This window comes from Falco punctatus (assembly GCF_963210335.1).
Source record: "Falco punctatus genome assembly, chromosome: 3".
Lineage (NCBI taxonomy): Eukaryota > Metazoa > Chordata > Aves > Falconiformes > Falconidae > Falco > Falco punctatus.
The window spans coordinates 13410919-13436259 of record NC_137582.1 but is presented as its reverse complement, the minus strand read 5'-3'; the positions used below and the strand labels follow the sequence as shown (position 1 = coordinate 13436259).

The following is a 25341-nucleotide window of genomic DNA, read 5'->3' as shown; positions in this document are numbered from 1 at the left end:
GGCAGTGGGATGGAGCGTCCCCACAGCAAGTTGGCAGGTGGTAACCCTCCTTTTCAGAAAGGTCAAGAGGAAGACCCAGGTTAACGACAGGTCGGTCAGCGTCACCTCCGTGCCTGGCGGGATCGTGGAGCAGATCCTCCTGGAAAGTATGCCAAGGCACCTGGAAAAGGGAGGCGTGACTGCTGACGGCCAACATGGCTTCACAGAGGGCAAAGCGTGCCTGACAAATGGGGTGGCCTTCTATGACAGGAATAAGGCATTGGTGGGTAAGGGAAGAGCGACTGGCGTCACGTCCCTGGACTTGTGCAGAGCATTTGATACTGTCCCGCGCAACATCCTTGTCTCTAAAATGGAGAGATGCGGACTTGGTGGGTGGACCGCTCGGGGTGTGATTGGCTGGATGGGTGCTCTCAATGAGTTGCAATGAAAGGCTCGATGTCCGAGTGGAGCCCAGTGATGAGTGGTGTCCCTCAGGGGTCCGTGCTGGGGCCAGTATGATTTAACATCTTTGTTAGGGCCACGGACAGTGGGCTGGAGTGTGCAGCCTTGGCAAGTTTGCGGATGACGCCAAGCTGAGTGTTGCGGTTGATGCTCTAGAGGGAAGGGATGCCATGCAGAGGGACCGTGGCAGGCTTGGGAGGTGGGCCCGTGCAAAGCTCGTGGAGTGCCACAAGGCCAAGTGCCAGGGGCAATCCCAAAGATGGCTGCAGGCCGGGCGGCGAGTGCATTGAGAGCAGCCCTGCGGAGAAGGACTTGGCGGTATTGGTGGATGGAGAACTGAGTATGAGCCGGCAACGTTCGCGCGGAGCCCAGAAAGCCAGTCGTATGCCAGGTTGCGTCAAAAGCAGCGTGGCCGGCAGGTCGAGGGAGGTGATTCTCCCTCCCTACTCGGCTCTGGTGAGAGTGGAGTACTGCATTCGGCTCTGAAGGCCCCCAGCATGAGAAAGGCGTGGACCTGCTCGAGCGGGTCCAGAGGAGGGCCACAAAGATGAGGAGGAGGTGCAGCACCTCCCCTTTGCAGACAGGCTGAGAGAGTTGGGATCGTTTAGCCGGGAGAAGAGGAGGCTTTGTGGAGACCTTGCAGCGGCCATGCGGTACTATGAGGGGGCCCTCAGGAAAGATGGGGAGGGCCTCCTGACCAGGGAGTGTAGTGATAAGACGACAGGTAACGGATTTAACGTGAGAGAGGGTAGCTTTAGGTTAGATATGAGAAAGAAATTCTTTCCCGTGAGGTCGGTGAGATGCTGGAAGAAGTTGCCTAGAGCAGCTGTGGCTGCCCCCTGCCTGGAGCTGTTCAAGGCCAGGCTGGACGGTGCTTTGAGCAAGCTGGTGTGGTGGAAGGCGTCCGTGCCCACGGCAGAGGGCTTGGAGCTAGATGATCTTGAAGGTCCCTTCCAACCCAAACCCTTTGACGACTCTATCCCCTCCCTGTTCTTACCTCGACCCGCAAACCGTTTTGTTGTGTTCTCTCTCCCCTTTCCAGCTGAGGAGGGGGAGTGATAGAGCGGCTTGGCGGGCACCTGGCATCCAGCCAAAGTGAACCCAGCGCACAGGAGGAGCTTGCGTCAGAGGCATGGGTGGAAGTGCATTAGCGTGTCCAAGCCTTTGTTTGGGCAAGTGAAGGGCTTGTGTCACGGGCTGGAAGCCCACCGGCTTGCCAGCAGGTGGTGTTGCTGCGGCGATACTTCCTAAGAGAGGTCTTGTGGTCCTTGTCCACCCACCCCGATGGCCTGTTGAGTCCCGGTTCTGTGCCGGGTGAGGCTGGAAGAGCCTTAGAAGAAAGGAAGAGGAGGCACCTGAGGCTGGCATGCGGGAGAACTTTATTGAGGCAAAGGAGTGAAATGGCAGGAGCACCAAGGGGAAGGGAGCGGGTCTGAGGTGCAAGTAGGGCGGCCGTCAGCCGAGGGCTCCTTTCCTTGCAGTAGACTTTTCCAGAGCACCGAGGTCTTCCTGCCTTGCAGTGGGAGCAGCGCGGCGGAGGTGCCTCGGTGGTCTTTGGCTTGTGAGAAGGTGTTTGCAGCAGAGAGTACCGGATGTAGCTGTAGGGGCGATGCAAAGAAGACAGTGGCAGAAGAGGAGGAGGTAGGTAGCTCATGTTTCCAGGCACCGCGGGCTGGCCCCTTCGCTGCTTGCTTTGTGCCTTGAGGGGCGGAGGAGCCACGGACGGCGAGCCCATGCGGCAGCAGGAGCCTGAAGGTAGGTCCTCAATCCGTGACTTGGCTTCTAGCGTGTGGTTGGCTGGTATCAGGGGTGGTGTAAGGAGCCCTTAGCAGGGCAGGCAGGCTCTTCTGGCACCGTAGCAGCCCAGGCCTCCGAAGCCATAGCCGAAGCCGCCGGAGGAGACGGGCACTCCCTGGGAGCTGAGGATGTTGCCCACGGCAGCCGATGAGGACGATCCGACGGCGGTGCTCTGGGGGAAGGAGCTGAGGATGGGTCCCGGCAGGGTGACCAGCACGGCGGGAGGCTGGATGACGACGCGGGATTCTTCGCACTGCCTGACGCAGGGCTCGTTGCAGCTGTTAGCCAGCGGGGTGGGTCCGCAGGGGCTGCAGAGGTTGTTGCAGGCCATGTCTGTGGTGTGGAGGGGCCCTGTAAGAGAGGGTGTTGAGGAAGCGGAGGGTGGTGGGGGCGCGAGGGGTGGCGTTACAGGAGGGCAGGGGAATGTGGAGGCGCGGTGTGGGGCTGCGGGGAGCGCGGCGGTGGGGAGGCGTCGGCGCTGCTGAGTCTGGAGGCAGCGCGTGCTGGAAGAGACGGGGCGTGTGGGGCAGGAGAAGGAGGGGAAGGGGCTTCAGGCTCACCTTGTTGACCGTGGAGGAGAAGGCACCAGGAGCAGCGTGTGAGAGAGAGAGGTGCTGGGCCAGCTTTTATGCTGGACCCTGAGGGGCGGGACAGCCTTTGCACAACGCGGTGTTTTGCAGCAAGAAGCTGTTGCGTGCCACAGCCTGGTGAGTAATGAGGTGGGGTGCGTTTTTCCCCCGCAGTTCTGCAATGCAGTGTCCTCCACTTGAGGACATGTCCACTTGGGCCTGGCGGCAGCTTTGAGGTGCAGATATTAGAGGCCAAAGGCTTGGTGTTGATGGCGCGTGTCAGGGCATGCAGAACATGTGACCGAAGCCTAGGAGGGGTGGGGTGTCGTCAGTGAGGTCATGCTGTGGCACTCGTGTGGTGTGTTTTGTGGGTGCGCTGGGAAGGAGGGGCTCCTTTTCCTCGCAGCCCCGGAAGGTTGGTCTGGGCTTTCTGCTGTTGCGGGCAGGAGCGGCAGCCCCCTCAGTGGCATTTGCTCCGTGCCTGCCTTGCTGCCAGCTTGCTAAGCCTGCCTTGAGGCCTGGCCTTTGCCACTGAGCGTGCTCTGTGCGTGCCTTGGTGCCCGCCTTGCTTGTAAGGTTGTAGCTGGGAGAAAGGGGTCTGCGTGTCTGGGCTTGTGCCCCCTGGGGTCCGTCCCTCGGGGTGTCGGTGCGGGCAGAGGCAGAGGAGGCCTTTTTGGGAGAGCAGGCCGTCATCCCGGCAGCCCTGGCTGAGAGCTCGCCGGTCCTGTGACGTGGGGAGCCCTGCCTGGCTCCGCCAGTGCTGGTGCTGCCCGTTCCGTAGCGAACCCCTTAGCTGTGGTGGCACGTTTGCAGCCCGGTGTCTGGCGTGCCACAGTGCTTGATGTGGGCCAGCTCACCAAGGCAGGTGAATTTCTGGAGAGCCCGTGAGTGTGGCGAGAGGCAGAGGTGGAGTGGGAGCGGCAGGCGGGGGAGGCTGGTGAGCCAGGGCCTTTGGGCTCTTTACTTGGGGTGAATGCCGAGGAGGGGAGGCCATTTCTCTGCACAGTGTGAGACGGGCAGAAAGAGAATTTGGAGATTGCCGAGGGGAGTTGGACGTAAGCACGCTGCACGGCGCAGCAGAGCGAGGCCCTGGTGGTGGTGGATGCATGCCGAAGGGTCGATGGATGGCAAGGCCTGCCCCAGTTGAGCCGGGATGAGCGTTTTGCAGGCTGTGTGTGGGGCGAGCCGTTGTTGTTGCTGAGGAAGAGGAAGGGAGTGGGAAGGTGTGCCTTGGGACTGGATGTACGGAAGTCCCTGGGTCCTGATGAGTCAGAGCCACGAATGCTGGGGGAGCTGGCTGATGTCCTTGGGAGGCCACTCTCGATTATCTTTTAAAGGTCATAGCTCCTGGGGGCAGTTGCGGGTGTCTAGAAGATTGCTCTTAGGCCTCCTGTCTTGCAGAAGGGCGGGAAGGAAGATGCGGGAGAGCAGAGGCTGGTGAGCCTGTCCTTGTTGCCAGGGGAGGTGATGGAGAAAATCCTCCGCGGAAGCGTTGCCAAGCTGCTGAAGGACAAGAAAGTGATGAGGAGCCGTCAGCATGGATTTACCAAGAGGGAATCGTGCTTGACTGACCTCCCTGTCTTCTGTGTTGGGCTGGCTAGCTTTGTGGACAAGGAGAGAGACGTGGCTGGTGTTCACTTCAGCTTTGTAGAAGAGCCTTTGACGCTGTCTCCCCTTGCGCGCTCACAGGCTGTGGGGGCAGCCGTGTTCAGCATCCTCGTCTATGATCCGGGCAGTGGGATGGAGCGTCCCCACAGCAAGTTGGCAGGTGGTAACCCTCCTTTTCAGAAAGGTCAAGAGGAAGACCCAGGTTAACGACAGGTCGGTCAGCGTCACCTCCGTGCCTGGCGGGATCGTGGAGCAGATCCTCCTGGAAAGTATGCCAAGGCACCTGGAAAAGGGAGGCGTGACTGCTGACGGCCAACATGGCTTCACAGAGGGCAAAGCGTGCCTGACAAATGGGGTGGCCTTCTATGACAGGATTAAGGCATTGGTGGGTAAGGGAAGAGCGACTGGCGTCACGTCCCTGGACTTGTGCAGAGCATTTGATACTGTCCCGCGCAACATCCTTGTCTCTAAAATGGAGAGATGCGGACTTGGTGGGTGGACCGCTCGGTGTGTGATTGGCTGGATGGGTGCTCTCAATGAGTTGCAATGAAAGGCTCGATGTCCGAGTGGAGCCCAGTGATGAGTGGTGTCCCTCAGGGGTCCGTGCTGGGGCCAGTATGATTTAACATCTTTGTTAGGGCCATGGACAGTGGGCTGGAGTGTGCAGCCTCGGCAAGTTTGCGGATGACGCCAAGCTGAGTGTTGCGGTTGATGCTCTAGAGGGAAGGGATGCCATGCAGAGGGACCGTGGCAGGCTTGGGAGGTGGGCCCGTGCAAAGCTCGTGGAGTGCCACAAGGCCAAGTGCCAGGGGCAATCCCAAAGATGGCTGCAGGCCGGGCGGCGAGTGCATTGAGAGCAGCCCTGCGGAGAAGGACTTGGCGGTATTGGTGGATGGAGAACTGAGTATGAGCCGGCAACGTTCGCGCGGAGCCCAGAAAGCCAGTCGTATGCCAGGTTGCGTCAAAAGCAGCGTGGCCGGCAGGTCGAGGGAGGTGATTCTCCCTCCCTACTCGGCTCTGGTGAGAGTGGAGTACTGCATTCGGCTCTGAAGGCCCCCAGCATGAGAAAGGCGTGGACCTGCTCGAGCGGGTCCAGAGGAGGGCCACAAAGATGAGGAGGAGGTGCAGCACCTCCCCTTTGCAGACAGGCTGAGAGAGTTGGGATCGTTTAGCCGGGAGAAGAGGAGGCTTTGTGGAGACCTTGCAGCGGCCATGCGGTACTATGAGGGGGCCCTCAGGAAAGATGGGGAGGGCCTCCTGACCAGGGAGTGTAGTGATAAGACGACAGGTAACGGATTTAACGTGAGAGAGGGTAGCTTTAGGTTAGATATGAGAAAGAAATTCTTTCCCGTGAGGTCGGTGAGATGCTGGAAGAAGTTGCCTAGAGCAGCTGTGGCTGCCCCCTGCCTGGAGCTGTTCAAGGCCAGGCTGGACGGTGCTTTGAGCAAGCTGGTGTGGTGGAAGGCGTCCCTGCCCACGGCAGAGGGCTTGGAGCTAGATGATCTTGAAGGTCCCTTCCAACCCAAACCCTTTGACGACTCTATCCCCTCCCTGTTCTTACCTCGACCCGCAAACCGTTTTGTTGTGTTCTCTCTCCCCTTTCCAGCTGAGGAGGGGGAGTGATAGAGCGGCTTGGCGGGCACCTGGCATCCAGCCAAAGTGAACCCAGCGCACAGGAGGAGCTTGCGTCAGAGGCATGGGTGGAAGTGCATTAGCGTGTCCAAGCCTTTGTTTGGGCAAGTGAAGGGCTTGTGTCACGGGCTGGAAGCCCACCGGCTTGCCAGCAGGTGGTGTTGCTGCGGCGATACTTCCTAAGAGAGGTCTTGTGGTCCTTGTCCACCCACCCCGATGGCCTGTTGAGTCCCGGTTCTGTGCCGGGTGAGGCTGGAAGAGCCTTAGAAGAAAGGAAGAGGAGGCACCTGAGGCTGGCATGCGGGAGAACTTTATTGAGGCAAAGGAGTGAAATGGCAGGAGCACCAAGGGGAAGGGAGCGGGTCTGAGGTGCAAGTAGGGCGGCCGTCAGCCGAGGGCTCCTTTCCTTGCAGTAGACTTTTCCAGAGCACCGAGGTCTTCCTGCCTTGCAGTGGGAGCAGCGCGGCGGAGGTGCCTCGGTGGTCTTTGGCTTGTGAGAAGGTGTTTGCAGCAGAGAGTACCGGATGTAGCTGTAGGGGCGATGCAAAGAAGACAGTGGCAGAAGAGGAGGAGGTAGGTAGCTCATGTTTCCAGGCACCGCGGGCTGGCCCCTTCGCTGCTTGCTTTGTGCCTTGAGGGGCGGAGGAGCCACGGACGGCGAGCCCATGCGGCAGCAGGAGCCTGAAGGTAGGTCCTCAATCCGTGACTTGGCTTCTAGCGTGTGGTTGGCTGGTATCAGGGGTGGTGTAAGGAGCCCTTAGCAGGGCAGGCAGGCTCTTCTGGCACCGTAGCAGCCCAGGCCTCCGAAGCCATAGCCGAAGCCGCCGGAGGAGACGGGCACTCCCTGGGAGCTGAGGATGTTGCCCACGGCAGCCGATGAGGACGATCCGACGGCGGTGCTCTGGGGGAAGGAGCTGAGGATGGGTCCCGGCAGGGTGACCAGCACGGCGGGAGGCTGGATGACGACGCGGGATTCTTCGCACTGCCTGACGCAGGGCTCGTTGCAGCTGTTAGCCAGCGGGGTGGGTCCGCAGGGGCTGCAGAGGTTGTTGCAGGCCATGTCTGTGGTGTGGAGGGGCCCTGTAAGAGAGGGTGTTGAGGAAGCGGAGGGTGGTGGGGGCGCGAGGGGTGGCGTTACAGGAGGGCAGGGGAATGTGGAGGCGCGGTGTGGGGCTGCGGGGAGCGCGGCGGTGGGGAGGCGTCGGCGCTGCTGAGTCTGGAGGCAGCGCGTGCTGGAAGAGACGGGGCGTGTGGGGCAGGAGAAGGAGGGGAAGGGGCTTCAGGCTCACCTTGTTGACCGTGGAGGAGAAGGCACCAGGAGCAGCGTGTGAGAGAGAGAGGTGCTGGGCCAGCTTTTATGCTGGACCCTGAGGGGCGGGACAGCCTTTGCACAACGCGGTGTTTTGCAGCAAGAAGCTGTTGCGTGCCACAGCCTGGTGAGTAATGAGGTGGGGTGCGTTTTTCCCCCGCAGTTCTGCAATGCAGTGTCCTCCACTTGAGGACATGTCCACTTGGGCCTGGCGGCAGCTTTGAGGTGCAGATATTAGAGGCCAAAGGCTTGGTGTTGATGGCGCGTGTCAGGGCATGCAGAACATGTGACCGAAGCCTAGGAGGGGTGGGGTGTCGTCAGTGAGGTCATGCTGTGGCACTCGTGTGGTGTGTTTTGTGGGTGCGCTGGGAAGGAGGGGCTCCTTTTCCTCGCAGCCCCGGAAGGTTGGTCTGGGCTTTCTGCTGTTGCGGGCAGGAGCGGCAGCCCCCTCAGTGGCATTTGCTCCGTGCCTGCCTTGCTGCCAGCTTGCTAAGCCTGCCTTGAGGCCTGGCCTTTGCCACTGAGCGTGCTCTGTGCGTGCCTTGGTGCCCGCCTTGCTTGTAAGGTTGTAGCTGGGAGAAAGGGGTCTGCGTGTCTGGGCTTGTGCCCCCTGGGGTCCGTCCCTCGGGGTGTCGGTGCGGGCAGAGGCAGAGGAGGCCTTTTTGGGAGAGCAGGCCGTCATCCCGGCAGCCCTGGCTGAGAGCTCGCCGGTCCTGTGACGTGGGGAGCCCTGCCTGGCTCCGCCAGTGCTGGTGCTGCCCGTTCCGTAGCGAACCCCTTAGCTGTGGTGGCACGTTTGCAGCCCGGTGTCTGGCGTGCCACAGTGCTTGATGTGGGCCAGCTCACCAAGGCAGGTGAATTTCTGGAGAGCCCGTGAGTGTGGCGAGAGGCAGAGGTGGAGTGGGAGCGGCAGGCGGGGGAGGCTGGTGAGCCAGGGCCTTTGGGCTCTTTACTTGGGGTGAATGCCGAGGAGGGGAGGCCATTTCTCTGCACAGTGTGAGACGGGCAGAAAGAGAATTTGGAGATTGCCGAGGGGAGTTGGACGTAAGCACGCTGCACGGCGCAGCAGAGCGAGGCCCTGGTGGTGGTGGATGCATGCCGAAGGGTCGATGGATGGCAAGGCCTGCCCCAGTTGAGCCGGGATGAGCGTTTTGCAGGCTGTGTGTGGGGCGAGCCGTTGTTGTTGCTGAGGAAGAGGAAGGGAGTGGGAAGGTGTGCCTTGGGACTGGATGTACGGAAGTCCCTGGGTCCTGATGAGTCAGAGCCACGAATGCTGGGGGAGCTGGCTGATGTCCTTGGGAGGCCACTCTCGATTATCTTTTAAAGGTCATAGCTCCTGGGGGCAGTTGCGGGTGTCTAGAAGATTGCTCTTAGGCCTCCTGTCTTGCAGAAGGGCGGGAAGGAAGATGCGGGAGAGCAGAGGCTGGTGAGCCTGTCCTTGTTGCCAGGGGAGGTGATGGAGAAAATCCTCCGCGGAAGCGTTGCCAAGCTGCTGAAGGACAAGAAAGTGATGAGGAGCCATCAGCATGGATTTACCAAGAGGGAATCGTGCTTGACTGACCTCCCTGTCTTCTGTGTTGGGCTGGCTAGCTTTGTGGACAAGGAGAGAGACGTGGCTGGTGTTCACTTCAGCTTTGTAGAAGAGCCTTTGACGCTGTCTCCCCTTGCGCGCTCACAGGCTGTGGGGGCAGCCGTGTTCAGCATCCTCGTCTATGATCCGGGCAGTGGGATGGAGCATCCCCACAGCAAGTTGGCAGGTGGTAACCCTCCTTTTCAGAAAGGTCAAGAGGAAGACCCAGGTTAACGACAGGTCGGTCAGCGTCACCTCCGTGCCTGGCGGGATCGTGGAGCAGATCCTCCTGGAAAGTATGCCAAGGCACCTGGAAAAGGGAGGCGTGACTGCTGACGGCCAACATGGCTTCACAGAGGGCAAAGCGTGCCTGACAAATGGGGTGGCCTTCTATGACAGGATTAAGGCATTGGTGGGTAAGGGAAGAGCGACTGGCGTCACGTCCCTGGACTTGTGCAGAGCATTTGATACTGTCCCGCGCAACATCCTTGTCTCTAAAATGGAGAGATGCGGACTTGGTGGGTGGACCGCTCGGTGTGTGATTGGCTGGATGGGTGCTCTCAATGAGTTGCAATGAAAGGCTCGATGTCCGAGTGGAGCCCAGTGATGAGTGGTGTCCCTCAGGGGTCCGTGCTGGGGCCAGTATGATTTAACATCTTTGTTAGGGCCATGGACAGTGGGCTGGAGTGTGCAGCCTCGGCAAGTTTGCGGATGACGCCAAGCTGAGTGTTGCGGTTGATGCTCTAGAGGGAAGGGATGCCATGCAGAGGGACCGTGGCAGGCTTGGGAGGTGGGCCCGTGCAAAGCTCGTGGAGTGCCACAAGGCCAAGTGCCAGGGGCAATCCCAAAGATGGCTGCAGGCCGGGCGGCGAGTGCATTGAGAGCAGCCCTGCGGAGAAGGACTTGGCGGTATTGGTGGATGGAGAACTGAGTATGAGCCGGCAACGTTCGCGCGGAGCCCAGAAAGCCAGTCGTATGCCAGGTTGCGTCAAAAGCAGCGTGGCCGGCAGGTCGAGGGAGGTGATTCTCCCTCCCTACTCGGCTCTGGTGAGAGTGGAGTACTGCATTCGGCTCTGAAGGCCCCCAGCATGAGAAAGGCGTGGACCTGCTCGAGCGGGTCCAGAGGAGGGCCACAAAGATGAGGAGGAGGTGCAGCACCTCCCCTTTGCAGACAGGCTGAGAGAGTTGGGATCGTTTAGCCGGGAGAAGAGGAGGCTTTGTGGAGACCTTGCAGCGGCCATGCGGTACTATGAGGGGGCCCTCAGGAAAGATGGGGAGGGCCTCCTGACCAGGGAGTGTAGTGATAAGACGACAGGTAACGGATTTAACGTGAGAGAGGGTAGCTTTAGGTTAGATATGAGAAAGAAATTCTTTCCCGTGAGGTCGGTGAGATGCTGGAAGAAGTTGCCTAGAGCAGCTGTGGCTGCCCCCTGCCTGGAGCTGTTCAAGGCCAGGCTGGACGGTGCTTTGAGCAAGCTGGTGTGGTGGAAGGCGTCCCTGCCCACGGCAGAGGGCTTGGAGCTAGATGATCTTGAAGGTCCCTTCCAACCCAAACCCTTTGACGACTCTATCCCCTCCCTGTTCTTACCTCGACCCGCAAACCGTTTTGTTGTGTTCTCTCTCCCCTTTCCAGCTGAGGAGGGGGAGTGATAGAGCGGCTTGGCGGGCACCTGGCATCCAGCCAAAGTGAACCCAGCGCACAGGAGGAGCTTGCGTCAGAGGCATGGGTGGAAGTGCATTAGCGTGTCCAAGCCTTTGTTTGGGCAAGTGAAGGGCTTGTGTCACGGGCTGGAAGCCCACCGGCTTGCCAGCAGGTGGTGTTGCTGCGGCGATACTTCCTAAGAGAGGTCTTGTGGTCCTTGTCCACCCACCCCGATGGCCTGTTGAGTCCCGGTTCTGTGCCGGGTGAGGCTGGAAGAGCCTTAGAAGAAAGGAAGAGGAGGCACCTGAGGCTGGCATGCGGGAGAACTTTATTGAGGCAAAGGAGTGAAATGGCAGGAGCACCAAGGGGAAGGGAGCGGGTCTGAGGTGCAAGTAGGGCGGCCGTCAGCCGAGGGCTCCTTTCCTTGCAGTAGACTTTTCCAGAGCACCGAGGTCTTCCTGCCTTGCAGTGGGAGCAGCGCGGCGGAGGTGCCTCGGTGGTCTTTGGCTTGTGAGAAGGTGTTTGCAGCAGAGAGTACCGGATGTAGCTGTAGGGGCGATGCAAAGAAGACAGTGGCAGAAGAGGAGGAGGTAGGTAGCTCATGTTTCCAGGCACCGCGGGCTGGCCCCTTCGCTGCTTGCTTTGTGCCTTGAGGGGCGGAGGAGCCACGGACGGCGAGCCCATGCGGCAGCAGGAGCCTGAAGGTAGGTCCTCAATCCGTGACTTGGCTTCTAGCGTGTGGTTGGCTGGTATCAGGGGTGGTGTAAGGAGCCCTTAGCAGGGCAGGCAGGCTCTTCTGGCACCGTAGCAGCCCAGGCCTCCGAAGCCATAGCCGAAGCCGCCGGAGGAGACGGGCACTCCCTGGGAGCTGAGGATGTTGCCCACGGCAGCCGATGAGGACGATCCGACGGCGGTGCTCTGGGGGAAGGAGCTGAGGATGGGTCCCGGCAGGGTGACCAGCACGGCGGGAGGCTGGATGACGACGCGGGATTCTTCGCACTGCCTGACGCAGGGCTCGTTGCAGCTGTTAGCCAGCGGGGTGGGTCCGCAGGGGCTGCAGAGGTTGTTGCAGGCCATGTCTGTGGTGTGGAGGGGCCCTGTAAGAGAGGGTGTTGAGGAAGCGGAGGGTGGTGGGGGCGCGAGGGGTGGCGTTACAGGAGGGCAGGGGAATGTGGAGGCGCGGTGTGGGGCTGCGGGGAGCGCGGCGGTGGGGAGGCGTCGGCGCTGCTGAGTCTGGAGGCAGCGCGTGCTGGAAGAGACGGGGCGTGTGGGGCAGGAGAAGGAGGGGAAGGGGCTTCAGGCTCACCTTGTTGACCGTGGAGGAGAAGGCACCAGGAGCAGCGTGTGAGAGAGAGAGGTGCTGGGCCAGCTTTTATGCTGGACCCTGAGGGGCGGGACAGCCTTTGCACAACGCGGTGTTTTGCAGCAAGAAGCTGTTGCGTGCCACAGCCTGGTGAGTAATGAGGTGGGGTGCGTTTTTCCCCCGCAGTTCTGCAATGCAGTGTCCTCCACTTGAGGACATGTCCACTTGGGCCTGGCGGCAGCTTTGAGGTGCAGATATTAGAGGCCAAAGGCTTGGTGTTGATGGCGCGTGTCAGGGCATGCAGAACATGTGACCGAAGCCTAGGAGGGGTGGGGTGTCGTCAGTGAGGTCATGCTGTGGCACTCGTGTGGTGTGTTTTGTGGGTGCGCTGGGAAGGAGGGGCTCCTTTTCCTCGCAGCCCCGGAAGGTTGGTCTGGGCTTTCTGCTGTTGCGGGCAGGAGCGGCAGCCCCCTCAGTGGCATTTGCTCCGTGCCTGCCTTGCTGCCAGCTTGCTAAGCCTGCCTTGAGGCCTGGCCTTTGCCACTGAGCGTGCTCTGTGCGTGCCTTGGTGCCCGCCTTGCTTGTAAGGTTGTAGCTGGGAGAAAGGGGTCTGCGTGTCTGGGCTTGTGCCCCCTGGGGTCCGTCCCTCGGGGTGTCGGTGCGGGCAGAGGCAGAGGAGGCCTTTTTGGGAGAGCAGGCCGTCATCCCGGCAGCCCTGGCTGAGAGCTCGCCGGTCCTGTGACGTGGGGAGCCCTGCCTGGCTCCGCCAGTGCTGGTGCTGCCCGTTCCGTAGCGAACCCCTTAGCTGTGGTGGCACGTTTGCAGCCCGGTGTCTGGCGTGCCACAGTGCTTGATGTGGGCCAGCTCACCAAGGCAGGTGAATTTCTGGAGAGCCCGTGAGTGTGGCGAGAGGCAGAGGTGGAGTGGGAGCGGCAGGCGGGGGAGGCTGGTGAGCCAGGGCCTTTGGGCTCTTTACTTGGGGTGAATGCCGAGGAGGGGAGGCCATTTCTCTGCACAGTGTGAGACGGGCAGAAAGAGAATTTGGAGATTGCCGAGGGGAGTTGGACGTAAGCACGCTGCACGGCGCAGCAGAGCGAGGCCCTGGTGGTGGTGGATGCATGCCGAAGGGTCGATGGATGGCAAGGCCTGCCCCAGTTGAGCCGGGATGAGCGTTTTGCAGGCTGTGTGTGGGGCGAGCCGTTGTTGTTGCTGAGGAAGAGGAAGGGAGTGGGAAGGTGTGCCTTGGGACTGGATGTACGGAAGTCCCTGGGTCCTGATGAGTCAGAGCCACGAATGCTGGGGGAGCTGGCTGATGTCCTTGGGAGGCCACTCTCGATTATCTTTTAAAGGTCATAGCTCCTGGGGGCAGTTGCGGGTGTCTAGAAGATTGCTCTTAGGCCTCCTGTCTTGCAGAAGGGCGGGAAGGAAGATGCGGGAGAGCAGAGGCTGGTGAGCCTGTCCTTGTTGCCAGGGGAGGTGATGGAGAAAATCCTCCGCGGAAGCGTTGCCAAGCTGCTGAAGGACAAGAAAGTGATGAGGAGCCATCAGCATGGATTTACCAAGAGGGAATCGTGCTTGACTGACCTCCCTGTCTTCTGTGTTGGGCTGGCTAGCTTTGTGGACAAGGAGAGAGACGTGGCTGGTGTTCACTTCAGCTTTGTAGAAGAGCCTTTGACGCTGTCTCCCCTTGCGCGCTCACAGGCTGTGGGGGCAGCCGTGTTCAGCATCCTCGTCTATGATCCGGGCAGTGGGATGGAGCGTCCCCACAGCAAGTTGGCAGGTGGTAACCCTCCTTTTCAGAAAGGTCAAGAGGAAGACCCAGGTTAACGACAGGTCGGTCAGCGTCACCTCCGTGCCTGGCGGGATCGTGGAGCAGATCCTCCTGGAAAGTATGCCAAGGCACCTGGAAAAGGGAGGCGTGACTGCTGACGGCCAACATGGCTTCACAGAGGGCAAAGCGTGCCTGACAAATGGGGTGGCCTTCTATGACAGGATTAAGGCATTGGTGGGTAAGGGAAGAGCGACTGGCGTCACGTCCCTGGACTTGTGCAGAGCATTTGATACTGTCCCGCGCAACATCCTTGTCTCTAAAATGGAGAGATGCGGACTTGGTGGGTGGACCGCTCGGTGTGTGATTGGCTGGATGGGTGCTCTCAATGAGTTGCAATGAAAGGCTCGATGTCCGAGTGGAGCCCAGTGATGAGTGGTGTCCCTCAGGGGTCCGTGCTGGGGCCAGTATGATTTAACATCTTTGTTAGGGCCATGGACAGTGGGCTGGAGTGTGCAGCCTCGGCAAGTTTGCGGATGACGCCAAGCTGAGTGTTGCGGTTGATGCTCTAGAGGGAAGGGATGCCATGCAGAGGGACCGTGGCAGGCTTGGGAGGTGGGCCCGTGCAAAGCTCGTGGAGTGCCACAAGGCCAAGTGCCAGGGGCAATCCCAAAGATGGCTGCAGGCCGGGCGGCGAGTGCATTGAGAGCAGCCCTGCGGAGAAGGACTTGGCGGTATTGGTGGATGGAGAACTGAGTATGAGCCGGCAACGTTCGCGCGGAGCCCAGAAAGCCAGTCGTATGCCAGGTTGCGTCAAAAGCAGCGTGGCCGGCAGGTCGAGGGAGGTGATTCTCCCTCCCTACTCGGCTCTGGTGAGAGTGGAGTACTGCATTCGGCTCTGAAGGCCCCCAGCATGAGAAAGGCGTGGACCTGCTCGAGCGGGTCCAGAGGAGGGCCACAAAGATGAGGAGGAGGTGCAGCACCTCCCCTTTGCAGACAGGCTGAGAGAGTTGGGATCGTTTAGCCGGGAGAAGAGGAGGCTTTGTGGAGACCTTGCAGCGGCCATGCGGTACTATGAGGGGGCCCTCAGGAAAGATGGGGAGGGCCTCCTGACCAGGGAGTGTAGTGATAAGACGACAGGTAACGGATTTAACGTGAGAGAGGGTAGCTTTAGGTTAGATATGAGAAAGAAATTCTTTCCCGTGAGGTCGGTGAGATGCTGGAAGAAGTTGCCTAGAGCAGCTGTGGCTGCCCCCTGCCTGGAGCTGTTCAAGGCCAGGCTGGACGGTGCTTTGAGCAAGCTGGTGTGGTGGAAGGCGTCCCTGCCCACGGCAGAGGGCTTGGAGCTAGGTGATCTTGAAGGTCCCTTCCAACCCAAACCCTTTGACGACTCTATCCCCTCCCTGTTCTTACCTCGACCCGCAAACCGTTTTGTTGTGTTCTCTCTCCCCTTTCCAGCTGAGGAGGGGGAGTGATAGAGCGGCTTGGCGGGCACCTGGCATCCAGCCAAAGTGAACCCAGCGCACAGGAGGAGCTTGCGTCAGAGGCATGGGTGGAAGTGCATTAGCGTGTCCAAGCCTTTGTTTGGGCAAGTGAAGGGCTTGTGTCACGGGCTGGAAGCCCACCGGCTTGCCAGCAGGTGGTGTTGCTGCGGCGATACTTCCTAAGAGAGGTCTTGTGGTCCTTGTCCACCCACCCCGATGGCCTGTTGAGTCCCGGTTCTGTGCCGGGTGAGGCTGGAAGAGCCTTAGAAGAAAGGAAGAGGAGGCACCTGAGGCTGGCATGCGGGAGAACTTTATTGAGGCAAAGGAGTGAAATGGCAGGAGCACCAAGGGGAAGGGAGCGGGTCTGAGGTGCAAGTAGGGCGGCCGTCAGCCGAGGGCTCCTTTCCTTGCAGTAGACTTTTCCAGAGCACCGAGGTCTTCCTGCCTTGCAGTGGGAGCAGCGCGGCGGAGGTGCCTCGGTGGTCTTTGGCTTGTGAGAAGGTGTTTGCAGCAGAGAGTACCGGATGTAGCTGTAGGGGCGATGCAAAGAAGACAGTGGCAGAAGAGGAGGAGGTAGGTAGCTCATGTTTCCAGGCACCGCGGGCTGGCCCCTTCGCTGCTTGCTTTGTGCCTTGAGGGGCGGAGGAGCCACGGACGGCGAGCCCATGCGGCAGCAGGAGCCTGAAGGTAGGTCCTCAATCCGTGACTTGGCTTCTAGCGTGTGGTTGGCTGGTATCAGGGGTGGTGTAAGGAGCCCTTAGCAGGGCAGGCAGGCTCTTCTGGCACCGTAGCAGCCCAGGCCTCCGAAGCCATAGCCGAAGCCGCCGGAGGAGACGGGCACTCCCTGGGAGCTGAGGATGTTGCCCACGGCAGCCGATGAGGACGATCCGACGGCGGTGCTCTGGGGGAAGGAGCTGAGGATGGGTCCCGGCAGGGTGACCAGCACGGCGGGAGGCTGGATGACGACGCGGGATTCTTCGCACTGCCTGACGCAGGGCTCGTTGCAGCTGTTAGCCAGCGGGGTGGGTCCGCAGGGGCTGCAGAGGTTGTTGCAGGCCATGTCTGTGGTGTGGAGGGGCCCTGTAAGAGAGGGTGTTGAGGAAGCGGAGGGTGGTGGGGGCGCGAGGGGTGGCGTTACAGGAGGGCAGGGGAATGTGGAGGCGCGGTGTGGGGCTGCGGGGAGCGCGGCGGTGGGGAGGCGTCGGCGCTGCTGAGTCTGGAGGCAGCGCGTGCTGGAAGAGACGGGGCGTGTGGGGCAGGAGAAGGAGGGGAAGGGGCTTCAGGCTCACCTTGTTGACCGTGGAGGAGAAGGCACCAGGAGCAGCGTGTGAGAGAGAGAGGTGCTGGGCCAGCTTTTATGCTGGACCCTGAGGGGCGGGACAGCCTTTGCACAACGCGGTGTTTTGCAGCAAGAAGCTGTTGCGTGCCACAGCCTGGTGAGTAATGAGGTGGGGTGCGTTTTTCCCCCGCAGTTCTGCAATGCAGTGTCCTCCACTTGAGGACATGTCCACTTGGGCCTGGCGGCAGCTTTGAGGTGCAGATATTAGAGGCCAAAGGCTTGGTGTTGATGGCGCGTGTCAGGGCATGCAGAACATGTGACCGAAGCCTAGGAGGGGTGGGGTGTCGTCAGTGAGGTCATGCTGTGGCACTCGTGTGGTGTGTTTTGTGGGTGCGCTGGGAAGGAGGGGCTCCTTTTCCTCGCAGCCCCGGAAGGTTGGTCTGGGCTTTCTGCTGTTGCGGGCAGGAGCGGCAGCCCCCTCAGTGGCATTTGCTCCGTGCCTGCCTTGCTGCCAGCTTCCTAAGCCTGCCTTGAGGCCTGGCCTTTGCCACTGAGCGTGCTCTGTGCGTGCCTTGGTGCCTGCCTTGCTTGTAAGGTTGTAGCTGGGAGAAAGGGGTCTGCGTGTCTGGGCTTGTGCCCTCTGGGGTCCGTCCCTCGGGGTGTCGGTGCGGGCAGAGGCAGAGGAGGCCTTTTTGGGAGAGCAGGCCATCATCCCGGCAGCCCTGGCTGAGAGCTCGCCGGTCCTGTGACGTGGGGAGCCCTGCCTGGCTCCGCCAGTGCTGGTGCTGCCCGTTCCGTAGCGAACCCCTTAGCTGTGGTGGCACGTTTGCAGCCCGGTGTCTGGCGTGCCACAGTGCTTGATGTGGGCCAGCTCACCAAGGCAGGTGAATTTCTGGAGAGCCCGTGAGTGTGGCGAGAGGCAGAGGTGGAGTGGGAGCGGCAGGCGGGGGAGGCTGGTGAGCCAGGGCCTTTGGGCTCTTTACTTGGGGTGAATGCCGAGGAGGGGAGGCCATTTCTCTGCACAGTGTGAGACGGGCAGAAAGAGAATTTGGAGATTGCCGAGGGGAGTTGGACGTAAGCACGCTGCACGGCGCAGCAGAGCGAGGCCCTGGTGGTGGTGGATGCATGCCGAAGGGTCGATGGATGGCAAGGCCTGCCCCAGTTGAGCCGGGATGAGCGTTTTGCAGGCTGTGTGTGGGGCGAGCCGTTGTTGTTGCTGAGGAAGAGGAAGGGAGTGGGAAGGTGTGCCTTGGGACTGGATGTACGGAAGTCCCTGGGTCCTGATGAGTCAGAGCCACGAATGCTGGGGGAGCTGGCTGATGTCCTTGGGAGGCCACTCTCGATTATCTTTTAAAGGTCATAGCTCCTGGGGGCAGTTGCGGGTGTCTAGAAGATTGCTCTTAGGCCTCCTGTCTTGCAGAAGGGCGGGAAGGAAGATGCGGGAGAGCAGAGGCTGGTGAGCCTGTCCTTGTTGCCAGGGGAGGTGATGGAGAAAATCCTCCGCGGAAGCGTTGCCAAGCTGCTGAAGGACAAGAAAGTGATGAGGAGCCGTCAGCATGGATTTACCAAGAGGGAATCGTGCTTGACTGACCTCCCTGTCTTCTGTGTTGGAGTGGCTAGCTTTGTGGACAAGGAGAGAGACGTGGCTGGTGTTCACTTCAGCTTTGTAGAAGAGCCTTTGACGCTGTCTCCCCTTGCGCGCTCACAGGCTGTGGGGGCAGCCGTGTTCAGCATCCTCGTCTATGATCCGGGCAGTGGGATGGAGCGTCCCCACAGCAAGTTGGCAGGTGGTAACCCTCCTTTTCAGAAAGGTCAAGAGGAAGACCCAGGTTAACGACAGGTCGGTCAGCGTCACCTCCGTGCCTGGCGGGATCGTGGAGCAGATCCTCCTGGAAAGTATGCCAAGGCACCTGGAAAAGGGAGGCGTGACTGCTGACGGCCAACATGGCTTCACAGAGGGCAAAGCGTGCCTGACAAATGGGGTGGCCTTCTATGACAGGAATAAGGCATTGGTGGGTAAGGGAAGAGCGACTGGCGTCACGTCCCTGGACTTGTGCAGAGCATTTGATACTGTCCCGCGCAACATCCTTGTCTCTAAAATGGAGAGATGCGGACTTGGTGGGTGGACCGCTCGGGGTGTGATTGGCTGGATGGGTGCTCTCAATGAGTTGCAATGAAAGGCTCGATGTCCGAGTGGAGCCCAGTGATGAGTGGTGTCCCTCAGGGGTCCGTGCTGGGGCCAGTATGATTTAACATCTTTGTTAGGGCCACGGACAGTGGGCTGGAGTGTGCAGCCTCGGCAAGTTTGCGGATGACGCCAAGCTGAGTGTTGCGGTTGATGCTCTAGAGGGAAGGGATGCCATGCAGAGGGACCGTGGCAGGCTTGGGAGGTGGGCCCGTGCAAAGCTCGTGGAGTGCCACAAGGCCAAGTGCCAGGGGCAATCCCAAAGATGGCTGCAGGCCGGGCGGCGAGTGCATTGAGAGCAGCCCTGCGGAGAAGGACTTGGCGGTATTGGTGGATGGAGAACTGAGTATGAGCCGGCAACGTTCGCGCAGAGCCCAGAAAGCCAGTCGTATGCCAGGTTGCGTCAAAAGCAGCGTGGCCGGCAGGTCGAGGGAGGTGATTCTCCCTCCCTACTCGGCTCTGGTGAGAGTGGAGTACTGCATTCGGCTCTGAAGGCCCCCAGCATGAGAAAGGCGTGGACCTGCTCGAGCGGGTCCAGAGGAGGGCCACAAAGATGAGGAGGAGGTGCAGCACCTCCCCTTTGCAGACAGGCTGAGAGAGTTGGGATCGTTTAGCCGGGAGAAGAGGAGGCTTTGTGGAGACCTTGCAGCGGCCATGCGGTACTATGAGGGGGCCCTCAGGAAAGATGGGGAGGGCCTCCTGACCAGGGAGTGTAGTGATAAGACGACAGGTAACGGATTTAACGTGAGAGAGGGTAGCTTTAGGTTAGATATGAGAAAGAAATTCTTTCCCGTGAGGTCGGTGAGATGCTGGAAGAAGTTGCCTAGAGCAGCTGTGGCTGCCCCCTGCCTGGAGCTGTTCAAGGCCAGGCTGGACGGTGCTTTGAGCAAGCTGGTGTGGTGGAAGGCGTCCGTGCCCACGGCAGAGGGCTTGGAGCTAGATGATCTTGAAGGTCCCTTCCAACCCAAACCCTTTGACGACTCTATCCCCTCCCTGTTCTTACCTCGACCCGCAAACCGTTTTGTTGTGTTCTCTCTCCCCTTTCCAGCTGAGGAGGGGGAGTGATAGAGCGGCTTGGCGGGCACCTGGCATCCAGCCAAAGTGAACCCAGCGCACAGGAGGAGCTTGCGTCAGAGGCATGGGTGGAAGTGCATTAGCGTGTCCAAGCCTTTGTTTGGGCAAGTGAAGGGCTTGTGTCACGGGCTGGAAGCCCACCGGCTTGCCAGCAGGTGGTGTTGCTGCGGCGATACTTCCTAAGAGAGGTCTTGTGGTCCTTGTCCACCCACCCCGATGGCCTGTTGAGTCCCGGTTCTGTGCCGGGTGAGGCTGGAAGAGCCTTAGAAGAAAGGAAGAGGAGGCACCTGAGGCTGGCATGCGGGAGAACTTTATTGAGGCAAAGGAGTGAAATGGCAGGAGCACCAAGGGGAAGGGAGCGGGTCTGAGGTGCAAGTAGGGCGGCCGTCAGCCGAGGGCTCCTTTCCTTGCAGTAGACTTTTCCAGAGCACCGAGGTCTTCCTGCCTTGCAGTGGGAGCAGCGCGGCGGAGGTGCCTCGGTGGTCTTTGGCTTGTGAGAAGGTGTTTGCAGCAGAGAGTACCGGATGTAGCTGTAGGGGCGATGCAAAGAAGACAGTGGCAGAAGAGGAGGAGGTAGGTAGCTCATGTTTCCAGGCACCGCGGGCTGGCCCCTTCGCTGCTTGCTTTGTGCCTTGAGGGGCGGAGGAGCCACGGACGGCGAGCCCATGCGGCAGCAGGAGCCTGAAGGTAGGTCCTCAATCCGTGACTTGGCTTCTAGCGTGTGGTTGGCTGGTATCAGGGGTGGTGTAAGGAGCCCTTAGCAGGGCAGGCAGGCTCTTCTGGCACCGTAGCAGCCCAGGCCTCCGAAGCCATAGCCGAAGCCGCCGGAGGAGACGGGCACTCCCTGGGAGCTGAGGATGTTGCCCACGGCAGCCGATGAGGACGATCCGACGGCGGTGCTCTGGGGGAAGGAGCTGAGGATGGGTCCCGGCAGGGTGACCAGCACGGCGGGAGGCTGGATGACGACGCGGGATTCTTCGCACTGCCTGACGCAGGGCTCGTTGCAGCTGTTAGCCAGCGGGGTGGGTCCGCAGGGGCTGCAGAGGTTGTTGCAGGCCATGTCTGTGGTGTGGAGGGGCCCTGTAAGAGAGGGTGTTGAGGAAGCGGAGGGTGGTGGGGGCGCGAGGGGTGGCGTTACAGGAGGGCAGGGGAATGTGGAGGCGCGGTGTGGGGCTGCGGGGAGCGCGGCGGTGGGGAGGCGTCGGCGCTGCTGAGTCTGGAGGCAGCGCGTGCTGGAAGAGACGGGGCGTGTGGGGCAGGAGAAGGAGGGGAAGGGGCTTCAGGCTCACCTTGTTGACCGTGGAGGAGAAGGCACCAGGAGCAGCGTGTGAGAGAGAGAGGTGCTGGGCCAGCTTTTATGCTGGACCCTGAGGGGCGGGACAGCCTTTGCACAACGCGGTGTTTTGCAGCAAGAAGCTGTTGCGTGCCACAGCCTGGTGAGTAATGAGGTGGGGTGCGTTTTTCCCCCGCAGTTCTGCAATGCAGTGTCCTCCACTTGAGGACATGTCCACTTGGGCCTGGCGGCAGCTTTGAGGTGCAGATATTAGAGGCCAAAGGCTTGGTGTTGATGGCGCGTGTCAGGGCATGCAGAACATGTGACCGAAGCCTAGGAGGGGTGGGGTGTCGTCAGTGAGGTCATGCTGTGGCACTCGTGTGGTGTGTTTTGTGGGTGCGCTGGGAAGGAGGGGCTCCTTTTCCTCGCAGCCCCGGAAGGTTGGTCTGGGCTTTCTGCTGTTGCGGGCAGGAGCGGCAGCCCCCTCAGTGGCATTTGCTCCGTGCCTGCCTTGCTGCCAGCTTGCTAAGCCTGCCTTGAGGCCTGGCCTTTGCCACTGAGCGTGCTCTGTGCGTGCCTTGGTGCCTGCCTTGCTTGTAAGGTTGTAGCTGGGAGAAAGGGGTCTGCGTGTCTGGGCTTGTGCCCCCTGGGGTCCGTCCCTCGGGGTGTCGGTGCGGGCAGAGGCAGAGGAGGCCTTTTTGGGAGAGCAGGCCGTCATCCCGGCAGCCCTGGCTGAGAGCTCGCCGGTCCTGTGACGTGGGGAGCCCTGCCTGGCTCCGCCAGTGCTGGTGCTGCCCGTTCCGTAGCGAACCCCTTAGCTGTGGTGGCACGTTTGCAGCCCGGTGTCTGGCGTGCCACAGTGCTTGATGTGGGCCAGCTCACCAAGGCAGGTGAATTTCTGGAGAGCCCGTGAGTGTGGCGAGAGGCAGAGGTGGAGTGGGAGCGGCAGGCGGGGGAGGCTGGTGAGCCAGGGCCTTTGGGCTCTTTACTTGGGGTGAATGCCGAGGAGGGGAGGCCATTTCTCTGCACAGTGTGAGACGGGCAGAAAGAGAATTTGGAGATTGCCGAGGGGAGTTGGACGTAAGCACGCTGCACGGCGCAGCAGAGCGAGGCCCTGGTGGTGGTGGATGCATGCCGAAGGGTCGATGGATGGCAAGGCCTGCCCCAGTTGAGCCGGGATGAGCGTTTTGCAGGCTGTGTGTGGGGCGAGCCGTTGTTGTTGCTGAGGAAGAGGAAGGGAGTGGGAAGGTGTGCCTTGGGACTGGATGTACGGAAGTCCCTGGGTCCTGATGAGTCAGAGCCACGAATGCTGGGGGAGCTGGCTGATGTCCTTGGGAGGCCACTCTCGATTATCTTTTAAAGGTCATAGCTCCTGGGGGCAGTTGCGGGTGTCTAGAAGATTGCTCTTAGGCCTCCTGTCTTGCAGAAGGGCGGGAAGGAAGATGCGGGAGAGCAGAGGCTGGTGAGCCTGTCCTTGTTGCCAGGGGAGGTGATGGAGAAAATCCTCCGCGGAAGCGTTGCCAAGCTGCTGAAGGACAAGAAAGTGATGAGGAGCCGTCAGCATGGATTTACCAAGAGGGAATCGTGCTTGACTGACCTCCCTGTCTTCTGTGTTGGAGTGGCTAGCTTTGTGGACAAGGAGAGAGACGTGGCTGGTGTTCACTTCAGCTTTGTAGAAGAGCCTTTGACGCTGTCTCCCCTTGCGCGCTCACAGGCTGTGGGGGCAGCCGTGTTCAGCATCCTCGTCTATGATCCGGGCAGTGGGATGGAGCGTCCCCACAGCAAGTTGGCAGGTGGTAACCCTCCTTTTCAGAAAGGTCAAGAGGAAGACCCAGGTTAACGACAGGTCGGTCAGCGTCACCTCCGTGCCTGGCGGGATCGTGGAGCAGATCCTCCTGGAAAGTATGCCAAGGCACCTGGAAAAGGGAGGCGTGACTGCTGACGGCCAACATGGCTTCACAGAGGGCAAAGCGTGCCTGACAAATGGGGTGGCCTTCTATGACAGGAATAAGGCATTGGTGGGTAAGGGAAGAGCGACTGGCGTCACGTCCCTGGACTTGTGCAGAGCATTTGATACTGTCCCGCGCAACATCCTTGTCTCTAAAATGGAGAGATGCGGACTTGGTGGGTGGACCGCTCGGTGTGTGATTGGCTGGATGGGTGCTCTCAATGAGTTGCAATGAAAGGCTCGATGTCCGAGTGGAGCCCAGTGATGAGTGGTGTCCCTCAGGGGTCCGTGCTGGGGCCAGTATGATTTAACATCTTTGTTAGGGCCACGGACAGTGGGCTGGAGTGTGCAGCCTCGGCAAGTTTGCGGATGACGCCAAGCTGAGTGTTGCGGTTGATGCTCTAGAGGGAAGGGATGCCATGCAGAGGGACCGTGGCAGGCTTGGGAGGTGGGCCCGTGCAAAGCTCGTGGAGTGCCACAAGGCCAAGTGCCAGGGGCAATCCCAAAGATGGCTGCAGGCCGGGCGGCGAGTGCATTGAGAGCAGCCCTGCGGAGAAGGACTTGGCGGTATTGGTGGATGGAGAACTGAGTATGAGCCGGCAACGTTCGCGCGGAGCCCAGAAAGCCAGTCGTATGCCAGGTTGCGTCAAAAGCAGCGTGGCCGGCAGGTCGAGGGAGGTGATTCTCCCTCCCTACTCGGCTCTGGTGAGAGTGGAGTACTGCATTCGGCTCTGAAGGCCCCCAGCATGAGAAAGGCGTGGACCTGCTCGAGCGGGTCCAGAGGAGGGCCACAAAGATGAGGAGGAGGTGCAGCACCTCCCCTTTGCAGACAGGCTGAGAGAGTTGGGATCGTTTAGCCGGGAGAAGAGGAGGCTTTGTGGAGACCTTGCAGCGGCCATGCGGTACTATGAGGGGGCCCTCAGGAAAGATGGGGAGGGCCTCCTGACCAGGGAGTGTAGTGATAAGACGACAGGTAACGGATTTAACGTGAGAGAGGGTAGCTTTAGGTTAGATATGAGAAAGAAATTCTTTCCCGTGAGGTCGGTGAGATGCTGGAAGAAGTTGCCTAGAGCAGCTGTGGCTGCCCCCTGCCTGGAGCTGTTCAAGGCCAGGCTGGACGGTGCTTTGAGCAAGCTGGTGTGGTGGAAGGCGTCCGTGCCCACGGCAGAGGGCTTGGAGCTAGATGATCTTGAAGGTCCCTTCCAACCCAAACCCTTTGACGACTCTATCCCCTCCCTGTTCTTACCTCGACCCGCAAACCGTTTTGTTGTGTTCTCTCTCCCCTTTCCAGCTGAGGAGGGGGAGTGATAGAGCGGCTTGGCGGGCACCTGGCATCCAGCCAAAGTGAACCCAGCGCACAGGAGGAGCTTGCGTCAGAGGCATGGGTGGAAGTGCATTAGCGTGTCCAAGCCTTTGTTTGGGCAAGTGAAGGGCTTGTGTCACGGGCTGGAAGCCCACCGGCTTGCCAGCAGGTGGTGTTGCTGCGGCGATACTTCCTAAGAGAGGTCTTGTGGTCCTTGTCCACCCACCCCGATGGCCTGTTGAGTCCCGGTTCTGTGCCGGGTGAGGCTGGAAGAGCCTTAGAAGAAAGGAAGAGGAGGCACCTGAGGCTGGCATGCGGGAGAACTTTATTGAGGCAAAGGAGTGAAATGGCAGGAGCACCAAGGGGAAGGGAGCGGGTCTGAGGTGCAAGTAGGGCGGCCGTCAGCCGAGGGCTCCTTTCCTTGCAGTAGACTTTTCCAGAGCACCGAGGTCTTCCTGCCTTGCAGTGGGAGCAGCGCGGCGGAGGTGCCTCGGTGGTCTTTGGCTTGTGAGAAGGTGTTTGCAGCAGAGAGTACCGGATGTAGCTGTAGGGGCGATGCAAAGAAGACAGTGGCAGAAGAGGAGGAGGTAGGTAGCTCATGTTTCCAGGCACCGCGGGCTGGCCCCTTCGCTGCTTGCTTTGTGCCTTGAGGGGCGGAGGAGCCACGGACGGCGAGCCCATGCGGCAGCAGGAGCCTGAAGGTAGGTCCTCAATCCGTGACTTGGCTTCTAGCGTGTGGTTGGCTGGTATCAGGGGTGGTGTAAGGAGCCCTTAGCAGGGCAGGCAGGCTCTTCTGGCACCGTAGCAGCCCAGGCCTCCGAAGCCATAGCCGAAGCCGCCGGAGGAGACGGGCACTCCCTGGGAGCTGAGGATGTTGCCCACGGCAGCCGATGAGGACGATCCGACGGCGGTGCTCTGGGGGAAGGAGCTGAGGATGGGTCCCGGCAGGGTGACCAGCACGGCGGGAGGCTGGATGACGACGCGGGATTCTTCGCACTGCCTGACGCAGGGCTCGTTGCAGCTGTTAGCCAGCGGGGTGGGTCCGCAGGGGCTGCAGAGGTTGTTGCAGGCCATGTCTGTGGTGTGGAGGGGCCCTGTAAGAGAGGGTGTTGAGGAAGCGGAGGGTGGTGGGGGCGCGAGGGGTGGCGTTACAGGA

At 60.5% G+C, this 25341-nt stretch overlaps 6 protein-coding genes across 6 annotated transcripts; all 6 read right to left on the bottom strand.

The window, feature by feature from the left end:
* Positions 1-2266: 2266 nt before the first annotated feature.
* Positions 2267-2569, bottom strand: LOC308060243 (feather keratin-like; the record flags this gene model as incomplete). The annotated part of the gene is made up of 1 exon (XM_080378710.1): positions 2267-2569. One exon carries the CDS (start codon positions 2567-2569, stop codon positions 2267-2269), a length of 303 nt encoding a protein of 100 aa, XP_080234836.1.
* Positions 2570-6804: 4235 nt separating this feature from the next.
* LOC308060242 (feather keratin-like) lies at positions 6805-7107 on the bottom strand (the record flags this gene model as incomplete). The annotated part of the gene is made up of 1 exon (XM_080378709.1): positions 6805-7107. One exon carries the CDS (start codon positions 7105-7107, stop codon positions 6805-6807), a length of 303 nt encoding a protein of 100 aa, XP_080234835.1.
* Positions 7108-11342: 4235 nt separating this feature from the next.
* On the bottom strand, positions 11343-11645 carry LOC308060241 (feather keratin-like; the record flags this gene model as incomplete). Its single annotated transcript, XM_080378708.1, has 1 exon — positions 11343-11645. One exon carries the CDS (start codon positions 11643-11645, stop codon positions 11343-11345), a length of 303 nt encoding a protein of 100 aa, XP_080234834.1.
* A 4235-nt stretch (positions 11646-15880) lies between these two features.
* On the bottom strand, positions 15881-16183 carry LOC308060240 (feather keratin-like; the record flags this gene model as incomplete). Its single annotated transcript, XM_080378707.1, has 1 exon — positions 15881-16183. The coding sequence occupies one exon, from the start codon at positions 16181-16183 to the stop codon at positions 15881-15883; it is 303 nt and encodes a 100-aa protein (XP_080234833.1).
* A 4235-nt stretch (positions 16184-20418) lies between these two features.
* Positions 20419-20721, bottom strand: LOC308060239 (feather keratin-like; the record flags this gene model as incomplete). Its single annotated transcript, XM_080378706.1, has 1 exon — positions 20419-20721. The coding sequence occupies one exon, from the start codon at positions 20719-20721 to the stop codon at positions 20419-20421; it is 303 nt and encodes a 100-aa protein (XP_080234832.1).
* A 4235-nt stretch (positions 20722-24956) lies between these two features.
* LOC308060238 (feather keratin-like) lies at positions 24957-25259 on the bottom strand (the record flags this gene model as incomplete). The annotated part of the gene is made up of 1 exon (XM_080378705.1): positions 24957-25259. The coding sequence occupies one exon, from the start codon at positions 25257-25259 to the stop codon at positions 24957-24959; it is 303 nt and encodes a 100-aa protein (XP_080234831.1).
* Positions 25260-25341: the final 82 nt, after the last annotated feature.